The sequence below is a fragment of the Rhineura floridana genome, chromosome 20, assembly GCF_030035675.1.
Source record: "Rhineura floridana isolate rRhiFlo1 chromosome 20, rRhiFlo1.hap2, whole genome shotgun sequence".
Classification (NCBI taxonomy): Eukaryota; Metazoa; Chordata; class Lepidosauria; order Squamata; family Rhineuridae; genus Rhineura; species Rhineura floridana.
In genome coordinates, this window is record NC_084499.1 from 3,755,733 (window position 1) to 3,771,936 (window position 16,204).

Sequence of the window (16,204 nt, forward strand, 5' to 3'; positions counted from 1 at the left end):
GTCTACTTTTCTGCATTTCATTTCTGTCTGACCTCACTTTTTAGAATTCCGCAGCCCCAAAGATGTATATACACTTAGTGCATCTGATGAAATGGATGCTAGGCTATGAAAGCTTAAACCATGTAGACTGTAACACACAAAATCTTATGCCAGAATGAATTTTATTAATCTTTAAGGTGCCACAAGAGTGCATGTTGGTTTTTCTGGTAAATATTTAACTATTTGGACTGCCTTGAGTTACCTTAACTTTATCAGAGGGTTCCATCCACATTGTAGAAGTCTGTTGGTAAATGTTAACCATCTCAGGAACTTATGCATTGTGACTGGTATCTTAAACTGGGTTCCTACTGGGAGGAAGGGCGGGATACAAATCTAACAAACCAACCCTTAAATAACTTCAAGATATTGCCTGAAGTTACTTAATACTTCATCTCTGTATTTTGAATAGGCTGAGGCGAGATAAAAAGTTTCTACACAGTTGAAAGAAACTTTATAGATCCCCAAGATGTCTTGCTGTTGAAAAATAGCCCACCTGCTCTAGGTAAGCCACCACTCCTCAATCATAATATAATCTGGCCTTAATGACAAAAGGTAGGCTGAAGTGGTACCCAAATGATGCAGGTTGCCAAGCAACAGAAGCAGCTCATACTAAGGCTTCTAAAGGGCTCCACCCTCCTCAGTTTTCACAATGCTGTGGAGTGATACTGTGGGAGGCCACAAAGATGGCAGCTTGGCAGCACAAGAAGGTCCCACTGTTTGCACCAGGTTTGAAGGGGCAGGCATCAGCAGTGCAGTGGGGTGGGGCACTGTCAGGACCCTGGGACCCTGGAGCTGCCCAAGGATGTTGTGTGCTGATGCCGGGCTGCAGTTTTGAGTCTCCTTGAGTGAAACTAGGGCAAACGGTTGTTAATGATTTCCAGAGCAGCAGCCGTGCTAGTTTTTTTGCAGCAAAAACAACAATCTTGCAGCACCTGAAAGGAAGCCTGCAATGTGAAACCACCAAATTACATCAAGGGTTTCTGTGCCATCACTTGTGTACTGACCGAAGGATTTTAAGCACATGATCTGTGGCATCAAAAACTGTTTTGGCACTGAAAACAACAGAATGAAATTCAACAGGGATAAATGCAAAGTTCTACACTTAGGAAAGAGAAATGAAATGCAGTTATAAGAGGGGAATACTTGGCTCAGCAATACGACAATAGTGCGATGTGGCTGCAAAAAAGACAAATGCTAAATTAGGCTGCATTAACAGAAGTATAGTTCCCAAATCGCGTGAAGTACTAGTTCCCCTCTATTCAGCACTGGTTAGGCCTCATCTTGAATACTGCGTCCAGTTCTGGTCTCCACACTTTAAGAAGGATGCAGACAAACTGGAACAGGTTCAGAGGAGGGCAACAAGGATGATCAGGGGACTGGAAACAAAGCCCTATGAGGAGAGACTGAAAGAACTGGGCATGTTTAGCCTGGAGAAGAGAAGACTGAGGGGAGATATGATAGCACTCTTCAAGTAGCTGAAAGGTTGTCACACAGAGGAGGGCCAGGATCTCTTCTCAATCATCCCAGAGTGCAGGACACAGAATAATGAGCTACAGTTAAAGGAAGCCTGAACATCAGGAAAACCTCCTAACTGTTAGAGCGGTACAACAATGGAACCAATGACCTGGAGAGGTGGTGGGCTCTCCAGCACTGGAGGCATTCAAGAGGCAGCTGGTCAGGTGGGTGGTGAACAGGGAAAGGGCCTTTAGAATTGCTGCCCCTCCTCTATGGAATGCCCTCCCCAGAGAGGCTACTGTCTTGTCAGCCCCAGGCATATATGCTTTTATTTTTCCAGGCGCAGAATGTGTCACCTGAATAGATTTTATCCACTCTGCTGTACTGTTTATTATGATGCTGTCCTGCTGTATGTACATTGTAATTGTGATGATCAGGGGACTGGAAAGAAAGTCCTATGAGTAGAGACTGAAAGAACTGGGCATGTTTAGCCCGGAGAAGAGAAGACTGAGGGGAGATATGATAGCACTCTTCAAGTACATGAAAGGTTGTCACATAGAGGAGGGATCTCTTCTCAATCGTCCCAGAGTGCAGGACACGGAATAACGGGCTCAAGTTGCAGGAAGCTAGATTTCGACTGAACATCAGGAAAAACTTCCTGTCAGAGCCATACAACAATGGAACCAATGACCTAGAGAGGTAGTGGGCTCTCCAACACTGGAGGCATTCAAGAGGCAGCTGGACAGCCATCTGTCGGGAATGCTTTGACTTGGATTCCTGCATTGCGCAGGAGGTTGGACTTGATGGTCTTATAGGCCCCTTCCAACTCTGCTATTCTGATTCTATGAATTACCACTGTTCAGTACATCACTATTACGCTGCACTTTTCTGTATTTCCGTCTCACCTCACTTTCTATCATTCCCCACCCCCAAACATGTGTATATGTACGTACCTGCACTCCAACACAGCACTTTTCATGTTAAGTGTGGCTATGTGAGTTACGTGCATTTGAGCGAAGATGGCTGCAACTGTATCTCAGTGCACCCATCTCCATCCGCTAGGGGAGCCTAGACGTGGTGCCTTCCAACTGTTGTTGGACTTACAGCTCCCATCAGCCCCAACCAGCTGCAAGTCCAATCCGATCTGGAGGGCGCCACGTTGTTCGCTGCTGCTCCAGGGTTTCACATCTGCAGTCCCATTTCCGTACCCGTAAAAAAAAAGGAGTCAAACAGCATCTGCCTCGCATCTCCATCTGTGGCTTTGCTTTCCTCCCTCCCCACACACAACGCCCCTGCGGGGAGGGCTGCACTGCACCAACTGCTGCTCAAGAAAACAACTGGATGAGAGGCGTAATCGTCTTTATGGTTTATTGCATTAATTTAAGAAACTGTTAGGAAGTGTTCATACCTTGTAAAAGAGAGCTTAGCAAAATAGTCAAATTTCCAGAGGAAGGGTGGAAGGGTGTTGTTGAGAACAACGTAAAGGACAGACATCCACACACAAGTACAGACAACACCCACTTTGAAGACGACATTTTGCATATCACATAAAGGGATGAACAAACATTAGGAGTGGCCAGAACCCAGAGATAATAGCCAGCCTTACCAAGCAACTACTGGGACTGAGCTACAGTCTACAACATCCTTTCCCAACCTGGCGCCCTCCAGACGTTTTGGTGCACAGCTGTGCAGGCTGGGGATGATGGGAGTTGTGCTCCAAAACGTCTGGAGGGCACCAGGTTGGAAATAGGCTGGTCTACAACAATTGCTCCAGCAGGTATTTAAGCCCTATAGTTCCCTGTTAATTAAATGCCCATTGGGCTGCTTCCCGCCTCCCCCCATCATCTGACATCTTGGGGTTCACGTAAGCCCCATGCACTCCAGGCTCCTGGGGGTTACTGGTACCCAAACTCCAGGCAGAAGTTCTTGCTTACGATTTTGCGTACGAAACAAAGGTGCAGCCACGACTGAGGCTGTGAGACCCACTAGAAGCAGCGGAAAAGGGCTTCAGGGAGGACAGAGCGGAGAGGCCACAGGCTGCTGCAGTTGCGCCATCTGGGAACGAGGCCGTCAGCAATGGAATAACCGCCCTCCAGGAACCAGCAAGGAATGGGACGCATTTGGAGGCTGCGTTTTGTGACTCCCGGATCGGTTTGCAGGCCACTGTGCCCCCCCGCTCTCCCCCTGCCCTCTCAATCTATCTCCAGGTCGCTGTCCTCGCTGTAGCACAAGGCGGCGTTGCAAACGGATGCGAGGAGCACCAGGTCTTTCTCTGGCAGGAGGCCGCACTCCTGCAGGAAAGCCTCCAGGTCTACGGCAAAGAAGTCCTCGCCCAGCTGGTCGGTGATGCGGACGAAGTTGCCCAGCAGCTCCCCACCCTTGTAGACCAGGAGGGCCGGCAGCGCGTTCGTGGTGAAGCGGGAGCTGGTACCGATTAGTGAGCTCCGGACCCGGCAAAACTTGACCGTGGGGTACTCGGCGGCCAGGCAGATCATGCAGCCGTCGAGGGAGTCTGCCCCCGGGATGCCGTCCTCATAGATGTGGATCATCACTAGGGTGTTCTTGTGCCCCTTGTCGATGGCGTCCAGGAAAGCCTCCCCGCTGTGGATCTCAAACACCTGCTTGAAGTGCTGCCCACTGTGCAGCTGCTGGCGCATCTCTTCCATGCGCTGCTTGCGGTACTGCTGCAGGAATTCTTCGTCGTCGGGGCTCCCGTGCAGCATGCTGTATTCCTGCAGTGTCAGCTGGGACCAGGGACATGGGGAGAAACAGACCACTTTTAAAACGCAGCCTTGTTATTAAGCTCCCCAGAGTCAACTGGCTCTGCAACATTTTTCATTCGCCTGATTTTTACTTGTTTCAGGGGTAGCTCGTATGTGACCCTCCTGATGTAGTTGGGACCGCAGTGCCCACCATTCCTGACCACTGGCCATGCTGGGTGATGGGAGCTGGGGCCCACGACACCTGGAGGGCCAGACTCCGCTGCTTTAAAGCCAGAAACCGCCTCGGATTGGGGTGCCTGCCTCCCACACGAACTTACGGGGTTGGCTCTCTGGGGTCTTGGGCAGAGCAAGAGCTTCCTCATCCCCTGATCCTTCTTCCTGAAGATGTCAGGGAGGGAGGCGGGGACCATCTGCATGCAAAGCAGGTCCTCCACCACTGCTGTTTGGCCCCTCCCCTTAAAGATACATTCCCATTTTGAGCAGATCTCATCCAGAATTTGAGCCCCTTGCACCTGAAGCAAGAATGATATCTGCTAAGGATTTTTTACCCTGTTCTTCAATTAAAGAAAAGAAAAAAGTCTTCCAGTGCTGCTCACAAAAACTAATCGTAAGACCCTCTTAGCCCTCAGAATTACAACCTAAAAGCAGTAGTGTTGTGGCACATTCAGAAGTGCAGGGTCCCTTCATGTTAGTCACAGCTGCATCCCCCACACATTTATTTATTTATTATTTATTTTGCTGCAGGGTTGAGAATGAGATCCTTGTTAATGCCTTCTCTCACAACAACAGACATCCCTAGGAGCCAATCAGCATAAGAGAGGAGAGTGTCAGCTACTGAGAAGAGTCTTCTCAGTGGCTGACTCATTTCTTTTCATTCTGATTGGCTCCAATCAGCAGGAAAGGATAAGGAAGCACGTTAGAAGACTCTTCTCAGTGGCTAACACATTCCCCTTTCATACTGATTGGCTCGTAGGATGCTGGAGACACAAGGATGCTGCTGGGACACTGCGTCCCAAAAAGGAAGGGGTCTAAGACCCCCCAAGAACCAATAAAACTATGCCCTTGCCTAAAAGACACAACACAAAAGGAAAATGAATTGGGAGGGAGGAGGAATAAAAGTGAACTCCGGCACTCATTCTTACAGACTAGAACTGCAGCAGGCTGGCCATGGAGAAAGGGGGCTCCTCTGAGGCCAATGCAGAGGCACAGCAGGCTGGCCAAAGAGAAAAAGAAAGTTCTGCCACTTCTTCTCTAGTCTGCTCACTTGCCTAGGGGGAATCCCAGGCACGGTCCCGCGTGAAATGTTTGGTTGGCAAAGGTGATCGGGTAACTAAAACCAGACTGTTTTACCAGACAGGACAAAAAAAGGAAGCACCTTTGCCAGCTCCTTGAAAGTTCGGACTAAAACCCAGAGTGGATTCCACTGCCCCACTGACTTGGAGCCACCAGCAGCCACAGCTCCAGCCGCAGCCTGGCTGCATTTCTGCTGAGCCATCACAATCTTGCTGGAGGGCACATCTGTTCACTTCTTAGGACATTGTGGAGTCTGAATTGTGTGCAGGTTTGCTGTGGTGGTTGGTGGGTGCAGTTTTTTGGGGGCCGGAGGGAGCCATCTAATGGACACAAACAACTCAGATAAAAGGTTTATAAAACGATGAACCGTCCAGGAAGAGTGAACAGAAAGACAGTATCCTTTGGGCATGTTTATCTCAGAGACGTGAACTGGCTTAACAGTCATTCCTCTCCCACAGGAGCCATGGGGTCAGGAGCTCTGGAAGGGGACCCTGGGAACTCCAACAGGATGCTCAGCACTCTCACCAAACTATGACTCCCAGGAGTCTTTGGGGAACAGGGAGATGGGGCGGATGTAAACCCACGTACCATACAGGTATGCTGCGTTTGTCTCAAAAGCCTCAGAATTCAGGCTCAGATCCGCCTTGGTGCAGGCGCTGGGCTTGTCCAGTGGCACCGTCAAGCGGACCCATCACAAAGTCTGCCACCTGAATGTTCAAGCAGCACCAACCGCAGGGGCCACGCACCGCCCAGGGCAGGCAGTCCCCGAGCATAGACTCTTTACCTCCCCATCTGCAAAACAGCACCTCCCACATGGCAACTGCTCCTGGGGAGGGACGTACTGGGGACGGGAGGCTACCTTGCCATTCAGCTTTTCCTGACGCTCCTTCCGCTTCTGCTTCTCCTCCTCTTCGTCCAGGTGGGACCTGCAAGTCATGGAGAGCTTCTTGATGAGGTGCTCCATTTCTCGGCATTGCTCCTCCCGCTGTTCCGTCTCCAGCTGCTTGAATCTCCTCCAGTCATTGATCACACCTTTAGGGCCTGCGGGGGGAGGGGAAATAAAGCAGGGAGGGGTTGTCAGAGGGACACAACGGGCACCTTAGTGACACACTCCAGTCATCAACTGTGTAAGTCCCAGTTAAGGGCTGGGATATCCGGAATCCTAAGAAACCAAAAAGATCAGTGCAGTTTTGAGAGGTTCAACCCACCATCTTGATTCAAAACGGTGCCCAGTTGTATCCAAGCAGATGAAAACCTGCTCCTTAATCTCTGAAAGCATGAAGCAAAATTCGATTTTCAACATCATAAGATGTGTCCAAATGCAGGGCAAACAGAAAAAACGATTTCCCAAAATATATAGTAGGTTTGCATACACTGTCTGCTACCATACATTTCAAGGTGGTGTACAAAAATTTGTAAGACACACAGACACACAAACTATAAAATCCTACTACAATCCATAAATACAATCTTGTCCCCACTGAAATGTCTAAAGTTCCACAGCTGTAAAATAAAACCCCTGCTTTTGGGAACAAATGTTTTGCAACCGGAAGAAAGCACATGGACGTGCAAACGCACGGATGTGCAAGGGCTGGGAAATCTGGATGCCCGAGCGACAAAAAATCATGGACACTGAAACGAAGGCTATTTAGGCTGTAGTTACAAATGTAATAAAAACAAGTTTTAAAAAATAAATGAAAAAAGCAAGTGCCCTGCAGCTCTCTAGGGCAGCACCTCGATTCTCAGTGGCCTTCCAGCTGCCCATCAGAAACTCACAACCAGGAGAAGCGGGCAACTGCACTCTCCCACTCGGGATCCCCAGGCCCTGGCATTCAGAGGCACTGAGTCCCTCCTCCTCCTCTTCCATGAATTTGTCTAGTCCCCTGGCATCATCATAATCAATTTGTATGTTGTCCTTAGGTAACTTACTCAATTAAAAACAACAGCACAGAAATGGGAATAAGCCTGATAATCACGTTCCCTCGAATGCCTGGGAGAAGAATGTCTCACCCTGGTGCCGCAAGCCTGTCAGTGCTGGTGCCAGGCAAGCCTCACTGGGGAGAACACTTCATACACTTGGGGAGGGGGGGCACAAGCCCTCTCCCTTGTTGCCACCCCCTGGACCTCTCCCAGAAGGGGCCCTCGGAGGAGGGTCTAGCTATGTTCAAGCTGTGGGAGGAGTGTTGCTAGATATTGGGGCCCTGAGCCACACAGGGCCTTGTAGATTAAAGCCAGCACTTTTACATTGGAATTTTAAAGCTGCCTTAAGCTGGCAGCCGCCAACATCACCATGTGGCAGTGAATTATGATTTGATTGCTATTTGATTCAACTGATCGTTTTTTTGAACTAGCACTTTAAAAACTAAAGCTGGCCCTGAATGCGGGCCACAGCTTAGCGACACAGGATGGGATTTGCATGCCGGAGGTCTCTGGTTCTGCCGATGGCATCCCTTTGTTGTTGTTATGAGCCTTCAAGTCGATTACGACTTATGGCGACCCTATGAACTTACAAGATCTGAACAGGGCGGTTCACGACAGATGCTCTTGGAGGTCGCTGATTCATAGGGTCGCCATAAGTTGTAATCGACTTGAAGGCACATAACAACAACAATGAATCAGGGACCCCCAACAGCATCCTTCGTTCTTCCCTAGGTAAAAGGATACAGTAGGGCCCCGCTTCCTGGCGCTTCACTTTCCGGCGTTCCGCTAATGCGGTGGCTTTCAGTCCCCATTTTAAAGCCGATTTTTGCGCTTTTGCAGCATTTTCGCGTCATGTGTCCCATTATACTCAATGGGGTTCTGCTTTACAGCGATTTCCGCTTTATGACGGGGGTCCGGAACGGAACCTGCCGTATAAGTGGGGCCCGCCTGTATCAGACAGCAAGATGGGGAAAGGCATTTCTCAGCTAGAGACTTCACAATGGACTCAGTCAGGGACAGGGAGCCTGTAGGGGCCTTCCAGATGTCGCTGGGCTATGACTCCTGTCATCTCTGACCACTGGCCATGCTGGCTGGGGCAGATGGGAGCTGGAGTCCAGTCACAACTGGAGGGCTACAGCTTCCTCACCTCTGGGCTAGGTGGACCAAAGGTCTGACTGAGGACAAGCCAGAGTTGAACGATTCCTATGACTTGGAGAGGGAGACAGAGCATCAGCTGCAGACAATATCAGGGTGAGCATCAGCAGGTCGCCTTAAATCCAGGGACTCCGGATGGGAGACACGACAGGACTTTTCCAAAAGAAAACGTTAGCCTGGTGCACAAATTTAGCTCAGTCTGAGTTTTGTATAAAGAAGATCCCAGGCTTAATTCCCTGACGTCTCCAGTTTTAAAAAAAGACAATCCCAGGGAACTGGGTGACAGGAATGGCCTGAGACCCTGTGGAGCTCCTGCCTGCCAGAATATAAAATCCTGGGCAGAAGGGACCAATGGTCGGATTCAGGATAGGGCTGGCTCATATGTTACAGCACTGGATAAGGTAAAAAAAATCCTACACGACAAAAGGCAGGAACAAAAACTTGCATGAAGCAGTTGCAGATGCCTGCCCCTTACACAGCTTTTACTACTGAATAATCTTTATTTATTTATTTTTTATTTGATTTATATCCCACCCTTCCTCCCACCAGCAGCCCAGGGCAGCAAACAAAAGGACTAAAAACACTTTAAAACATCATAAAAACAGACTGTAAAATACATTAAAACAAAACATCTTTGAAAACATTTTTTTAAAAAGCTTTCAAGATATCTTTTTTTAAAAAAAGGTTAAAAACATATTGTTTTTTAAAAAAAGGTTTAAAAACATAATAAAATGCAATTTCAACACAGACGCAGACTGGGGTAAGGTCTGAACTTAAAAGGCTTGTTGAAAGAGGACGGTCTTCAACAGGTGCCGAAAAGATAACAGAAATAGCACCTGTCTAATATTTAAGGGGAGGGAATTCCACAGGGTAGGTGCCACTACAGTAAAGGTCTGCTTCCTATGCTGTGCAGAACGGATTGTGCAGTGATTGACTGGGTATATAAGGGATAAGACGGTCTTTCAGGTATCCTGGTCCCAAGCTGTATAGGGCTTTGTACAGTACACCTTGAACTTGGCTCTGTAGCTAATGGACAGCCAGTGCAATTCTTTCAGCAGCGGGGTGACATGTTGGCGATACTCTGCTCCAGAGAGCAGTCTCGCCGCTGCATTTTGCACCAGCTGCAGCTTCTGGACCAACCTCAAGGGCAGCCCCAAATAGAGTGCATTACAGTAATCCAGACTGGAGGTTACCACGGACAATAGTAGTCAGGCTATCCCAGTCCAGAAACAGCCACAGCTGTCTTACCTGTTGAAGCTGGTAAAAGGCACTCCTAGCCACAGAGGTCACCTGGGCCTCTAGCGACAAAGATGGATCCAGGAGCACCCCCAGACTATGGACCTGCTCTTTCAAAGAGAGTACGACCCCATCCAAAGCAAGCAAATGACCAATTATCTGAGCTTGGGAACCACCAACCCACAGCATCTCTGTCTTGCTAGGATTCAGACTCAGTTTATTGGCCCTCATCCAGCCCACCACCAAGTCCAAGCAGCAGTCCAGGCCTTGCACAGCCTCTCCCAATTCAGATGTAGAAATAGAGCTGGGTATCATCAATGTACTTCTGACACCTCGCCCCAAATCTCCTAATGACCACTCCCAAGGGCTTCATATAGATGTTAAACAGCATTGGGGACAAAATGGTATGCTGCGGCACCCCACAGCACAACTGCCAGGGGGCTGAAAGACAATTACCCAATGCTATTCTTTGAAAACAACCCTGCAGATAGGATTAGAACCACTGTAAAAAGTGCCTCTAATACCCATCTCACCAAGTTGGCCCAGAAGGACCACGGTCACTGGTATCAAAAGCCCCTGAGAGATCAAGTAAGAGTAACAGGGTCACACTCCCTGTCCTTCTCCCGATAAAGGTCATCCATCAGGACGACCACGACCGATTCAATCCCATAACCAGGCCTGAACCCAGACTGGAACAGGTCAAGATAATCTGTTTCATCCCAGAGTACTTGCAATTGCTGCACCACAACCCTCTCAATCACCTTCCCTAAAAGGGGGTATTTGCGACTGGTCGGTAATTGTCGTAGACCAATGGATCCACGGTGGGCTTTTTCAGGAGATCACCACCTCTTTCAGGGCGGCTGGAACCACTCCCTCCCGCAATGATGTGTTGACCAGGCCCTGGATCTACTCAGTCAAACCCCCTCGGCAAGCTTTAATAAGCCAAGAAGGGCAAGGGTCGAGAGGACACATTGCTGGCCACATCATCGCAAGCACCTTGTCCACATCATCAGGCTGCATCAACTGAAACTGTTCTCAAGAAGTTGCAGCAGACATTTCACTGGACACCTCATTGGGTACTACAGCAGATGTGGAGGGGGCATCAAGACTGCTATGGAGGCGAGCAACTTTACCCTCAAAGTGCGTTGCAAACAATACACAGTGGGCCTCTGAAGGGTCTAAGACTCCATTTCCTGGAGCTGATGTCAACAGGCCCCTGACAATACGGAAAAGCTCCACCAGATGGCTACTTGAGGATGCGATGGAGGCAGAGAAGTGGGCTTTCTTCGCCACCCTCACTGCCACACAGTAGGCACGGTTATGATGTTTTACTCGTGCCCAATCAGCCTCACAGCACGTCTTTTGCCACTTGCGCTCTAGCAGTCATCTTTGGAGGTCTTGTGTTTTAATGTGGCAGAATTATACCTTCCTACATTTGACTACAAAGGATTTCTATCCTATCTTCAGTAACGAAAGAAAAAGCTTTCTACCTTCCCCAGGAGACTGGTTAGCAAAAGATCACCTCCAGAGAAGAGCCTTTAAGCACAATAAACACAACTGACCGACTCAGACCTAGGTGAGCTCCAGGTGGACTGGGGGGCAAACAGGAAGCACACCTGTGTTTATGGCACTGCCGTCGCTGCTCAGAGCTTCCTCCCTGGGCACGGCGTCATCGTGGATGAAGTCACCCTCCTGGTCCCTCTCGTTGTCCTTTTCGCTCTCATCCTCTTCGCTGCTGCTGTAGTAATACTGGAGTTTCTCGCCCAGCAGCTTGTCATCCAGGGTGGTCATTGTGGGGGGCTGCAAAGAGGGCAGAGAAAAAGATTAACAGAAGTTTGTTCCAGCAACGGGCTCTCCTCGGGGACCGCTTGAAACAGATCCTCGCAGGGACATCTGAATTCTCTCCTGTGGATTAGTGAGCCAAATAAGAAACGCAAACACAACTTTATCCTCTAGAAGAAGCAGGATGCACTCCCATAAACGTGAAGGGGATGGGTGTGGATGAAATCTTGTTCTGGGATGCCTGTTCACTGCTGGCACTGAAGAGGTAGACGAAGTGTGTAGCAGTTTTAAGGGAAAAGATCTGTTAAGCTCTCAGTGATCCTGCTCAACAACTGCCTTATATATCAGCAACATCTGCCTCTTTATGATTTATTTATTTACTTGCTACCCACAAAGTCTCCAAGCGACTTAAAATACAATTAAAAGCCAAAATAATATATCAAACATAAAACAAATTAAAAAATAAAACAATAATCACCCCCATGCAGCCACATAAAGCTTTGGCAGCACACCAATCCTGGCTGCAAAAGCAAAAACAAACCTTGCCCACCCTCCAGCAGATTAAAAAATCAAAACACACACACACCAGCTGAGCAGCTTTCAAGCTTTTGCTATCACATGAACCGCAGCAAAACCTTTGCACTTCTGCCTCAACTGCAAGTCTTTGGGCCGATTAACACCTCACTCGCTCATTCCACACACCCCACTTCTCTACAAGAAAGACTTAAGGCCCAGCCAGCCACCCAGCTGCGTGGCAAGGGCATTCAGATGAATATCAGCACTGAGGCGGTAGCGATGATGCAGCTCTAGCATCAACCCTTAACCCTTCTCTTTATCCTAAACCAGATCTGCTCTCTTGGCCATGGATTTGCAGATAGCACTCTGCAAGCCATCTGGGACGCAGCTGCTCAACGATAAGGAAACAACAGAGAGAAAGAGAGAGAGAGGTCAGATTCTCCCAGGAAATGGACACAAGCAACAGCTCAAGAGCCCCAAACCTACAATAACTACAGGTCCAGAAAAAAGGTATCTCTAACACAGACCTGAAAATGCAGGGAGTATGGAATATGCTACCGGAAGGTGCTGCAAGGACTCAGAGAGCTTTAAAAATTGATTAGATGACCCATAGAGGATAGGTTTCTTGATGGTTATAAGCCATGGAAGTCGGACAGAGCCTCCAGGTTCAGAGGCAGTCTACCCCAGAATACCAGACAAAGCTGGAGATAAACAACAGGAGGTGCTTATGCCTGCTCTGGCATGAAGATTTGCTATGAGGCACCAAGTGATGCCAGAAGGAACTCCAAGACAAACAACATCCCTGTCAGGGTAGGCAGAACTCTCTTGTCCCAAGCATGGAGTGAGGGTCCAATAGCCACTTCCCACTGGTTCAGCACGGACTTTGCCAGCAAGGGGGAAATATCAGCCTGGCCCAGCTTAAGAGGACCGCCAGCTGCAGGGAGTTTGCACACTCTTCCCTCTGGAGTGGATTCACTGTGACTGTCAGTTGTTGCTGGCTACAAAAAAAAAAGTCAAGCAAATGAGAGCACAGCTCCAATCACTAATCAAAGGGCTACTGGCTGCATGGGAGGTCATGCCCCGCCCCCAGTAGCTGCTCCCCAAGTCATTACCAGAGGACACCGGCTACCTGGAAGCGCTCACAAAACATCTAGGGCAAGGATGGGGAAAGTCCAGATGTGTCCCACAGGGGCCTCTCTCCAGCCAGCCCGCCAGCTCATGGCTTCTCCTCCTGTAAATATGGGGGGTGGCCCCTTCCACCACTATCATGCGGCCCCTGGAAGGTTAGCCACATGGAAATTCAGCCTTCAGGCTAAAAACAAAAAAGGTGCCCCCCCCAAAAAAAAATCTAGGAGATCGTGCAGGCAGCTCAGATCAGAGAGCAGATGGCTCCTCTGGTAAGCAGAGCAAATGGAGGGACACAGAACCCAGCGGAGGAGGAGAGACACACACCCAGGAAAGGAGAGTTGAAGGTGAGGTATGGCCCACAGGAACTTTTTTCCCGGGGGGGGGGCTGCTGCCAACCAAAGAGCAGAACCAGTGTGGTGTCCATTTACCAGCCTCTGATTGGCTGGGAGATGCAAGCACTGAGGAAAAAAACAAGGCTGCTCCCAAGGGCAGGCAGGCGGGTGGGCACTAAGTGACTGCAGCTTTGCAAGTAAAGTGCACATCATTTTTGCCACTCCTGCCTTGTTCAGTTTTTTTTATATCTATAATTCAATCGGTATCGTTTGGATTGCTGTTTTTGTTAGCGACTTATACTCAGGGGTAAGTTCTTAAAAATAAATCAAATTTTCACTTACTTTCACTATGCAAACTGGGGTGGGGTGAGGGTAGAAGAGAGGAAGCCTCCTTCAGTTTTACAAGGATTTCCCTCTCTGGACACCTGGAGAAGCAGAACCGAGGAGATAAATAGAGGGGAACCAATACTTCACACAATTTGAGAACTATACTTCTGTTAATGCAGCCTAAAATAGCATTTGGCTTTTCTTTTTCTTTCTTTCTTTGCAGCCTGAGAGAAACTAGGTCACAAAGCAAACTTTCTAATTCAATATTCCAAACCTAAATGATATGGAGTAGAGCTGGGGGAGTTAGGTACACTGGCCCTTATACTCTGAACGCCACATTCTCAGGGCTGCCAACTTTTTTTTTTAAATGCCTGGTTTTGCTATTCTGTGCTGTTAGCAGAAATATTTGCAGGGTGACACTTTGGCTGTTCTGGAGATGGAAAAAGCCGAGTTGTCAGTTGAAGGGCACAGAAGCAAAAAGCCCCAGCCAAATATTGCCTCCCACAGAAAAACCCAGCACCTCTCCCCCACCATCCCCAAATAACGAAGCTTGAATTTAGCTTTCCTTGACCAGGCGCCCTCCAGATGTTTTGGACTACAACTCCCACCAGCATCTCCCTGCACTAAGTAAGGCCCCGTCGGCACCATACACGTAAAGCAGTAGTGGATCACTTTAAACACTCACAGCTTCCCCCAAAGCACCCTGGGAACTGTAGTTTGTTAAGGGTGGTGAGGGTTGTTCCCCTATTCCCATGAGAGAGCTATGAATTCCCGAAGGCTCCGTGATGGAAAAAGGACTCTCCTAACACCTCTCAGTCCTTGCTATGAGTCAGACCCCCCCCCAAAAAACAGGCCTCCCAGAAGACATCAACCTTCTTCTTTCACCCTGTCTCTGCCCACTGGTGCCTCCCACCTCAAATCCTCCACCCCAAATCCTGCCTCCAACGGAGGACCACACTCCCTTCCTGCCCCCCTCCCGCATCCCTTAGATGCCCCCAACCACAAATCCTCACCCCTCCCCAATACGATTCCAGCCCTGAGTGCATTAACCCACTTTCCACCTCCCCAAAACCTTGCTAGGGGGCAGCCCCCTCGCCCCCCAATAAGACTACGACTCCCTTCCCCACTGGGAGAATTAACCCTTTCCCTTCAACCCACCCCACTACACTCATTCATGACCACCACCCCCAACATTTTGTTATGGGGCAGCAGCCCCCACCCCCAACAGGAAGGGCCGCAGCCCCTCCAAGCCCCACAGGACATTAACTCTTTCCTCCCCATCCCCAACTCCACCAAACATTGTGACTCCCCCCAAATCCTCGCTATGGGGCACAGCCCCCACCCCCCTTCCCTCCTTACCCGGGGGGAGGAACGTCGCAATCACACACTCTCTCTTCTCCTCCAACAGAAAGGGGGAGGAAGCGGAAGCGCAAAGGATGCCGGGAGGAGCAGGCGGGGAAAGGCGGGGCTCTCCTGGACATAGAGGTAGGGCGGGGGGAAACTCAGCTTGCGCTCACACAGCAATTCACTTCCGGCTCCCCTTCGAACAATGCCATGTGCGGGGCGTCACGGAGGAGAGAGGGGGCGGTGGCTCTGCTCTCCATACCCCTGTAACCTTTATACTGCTTTGTCCTTTTTTAAAAATACACACACATATATGTTTACTTGCAGTCACGGTCCTGAACAATCAGGATCCTCTCTCTTCCTCTTTAGCAACAGATGATGATCTCATAGCAGCACATAGCCACCATCCAGGTGGAGTACTGAGATTTAGAAGCACATGGCTTCCTCCCTCCCTCCCAATCCTGGGAACTGCAGTTTGGGACTGAGATTAAAAGCACATGGTTTCCCCCTCCCCCCAATAATCCTGGGAACTGTAGTTTACCCCTCACAGAGCTACCGTTCCCAGCACCCTTGACAAAGAATCTCATAGCAGCACACAGCCACCATCCTGGAGAGGGTCTGAGATTTAAAGCACATGGCTTCCTCCCGCCCCCCCCGCCCCAAATAATCCTGGGAACTGTAGTTTGGCACATGGCTTCCCCAAAGAATCCTGGGACTCCAGAGCTACAGCACCCTTAATAAACTACAGTTCCCAGGATTCATAGGGATGGAGGGAAGCCATGCACTTTGAATGTGTGGTACATGACCCTCAGCTCAGCTGTGCAGTTAGGCAGCAGGCTTCCATCATTTCTGACCCTCACTTGCTGGCTCTCAAGCCCCAGGAGAAAGCAAAGCGACCTCAAAAAAGAAAGAACCTTCATTCAGTTGTACACTCCTGCTTTGGGGATCCCCTAA

The 16,204-nt window shown here is 49.4% G+C and overlaps 1 protein-coding gene across 2 annotated transcripts; it reads right to left on the minus strand.

Annotated features, from left to right (window-relative positions):
- Positions 1–2,848: 2,848 nt before the first annotated feature.
- Positions 2,849–15,456, minus strand: PDCL (phosducin like). Of its 2 annotated transcripts, XM_061604274.1 has the most exons (5): positions 15,266–15,454; positions 13,922–14,004; positions 11,438–11,621; positions 6,370–6,551; positions 2,849–4,238 (listed from the first exon to the last, which is right to left on the minus strand). In XM_061604274.1, the coding sequence occupies exons 3-5, from the start codon at positions 11,610–11,612 to the stop codon at positions 3,687–3,689; spliced, it is 909 nt and encodes a 302-aa protein (XP_061460258.1). In that variant the 5' UTR covers positions 11,613–11,621; positions 13,922–14,004; positions 15,266–15,454; the 3' UTR covers positions 2,849–3,686. The 2 variants fall into 2 exon arrangements, with proteins under 2 accessions (XP_061460258.1, XP_061460259.1); XM_061604275.1 differs by lacking the exon at positions 13,922–14,004 and having other exon boundaries at positions 15,266–15,456.
- Between the last annotated feature and the right edge of the window lie 748 nt (positions 15,457–16,204).

Coding starts and splice junctions, on each gene's coding strand:
- PDCL (XM_061604275.1), bottom strand. CDS start 11,612: ATGACCACCCTGGATGACAAGCTGCTGGGCGAGAAACTCCAGTATTAC. Junction 6,552..11,437: donor CGGCAGTGCCATAAACACAG/GTGTGCTTCCTG, acceptor CTCCCCCCGCAG/GCCCTAAAGGTGTGATCAAT. Junction 4,239..6,369: donor AGGAAAAGCTGAATGGCAAG/GTAGCCTCCCGT, acceptor CCCTGGTCCCAG/CTGACACTGCAGGAATACAG.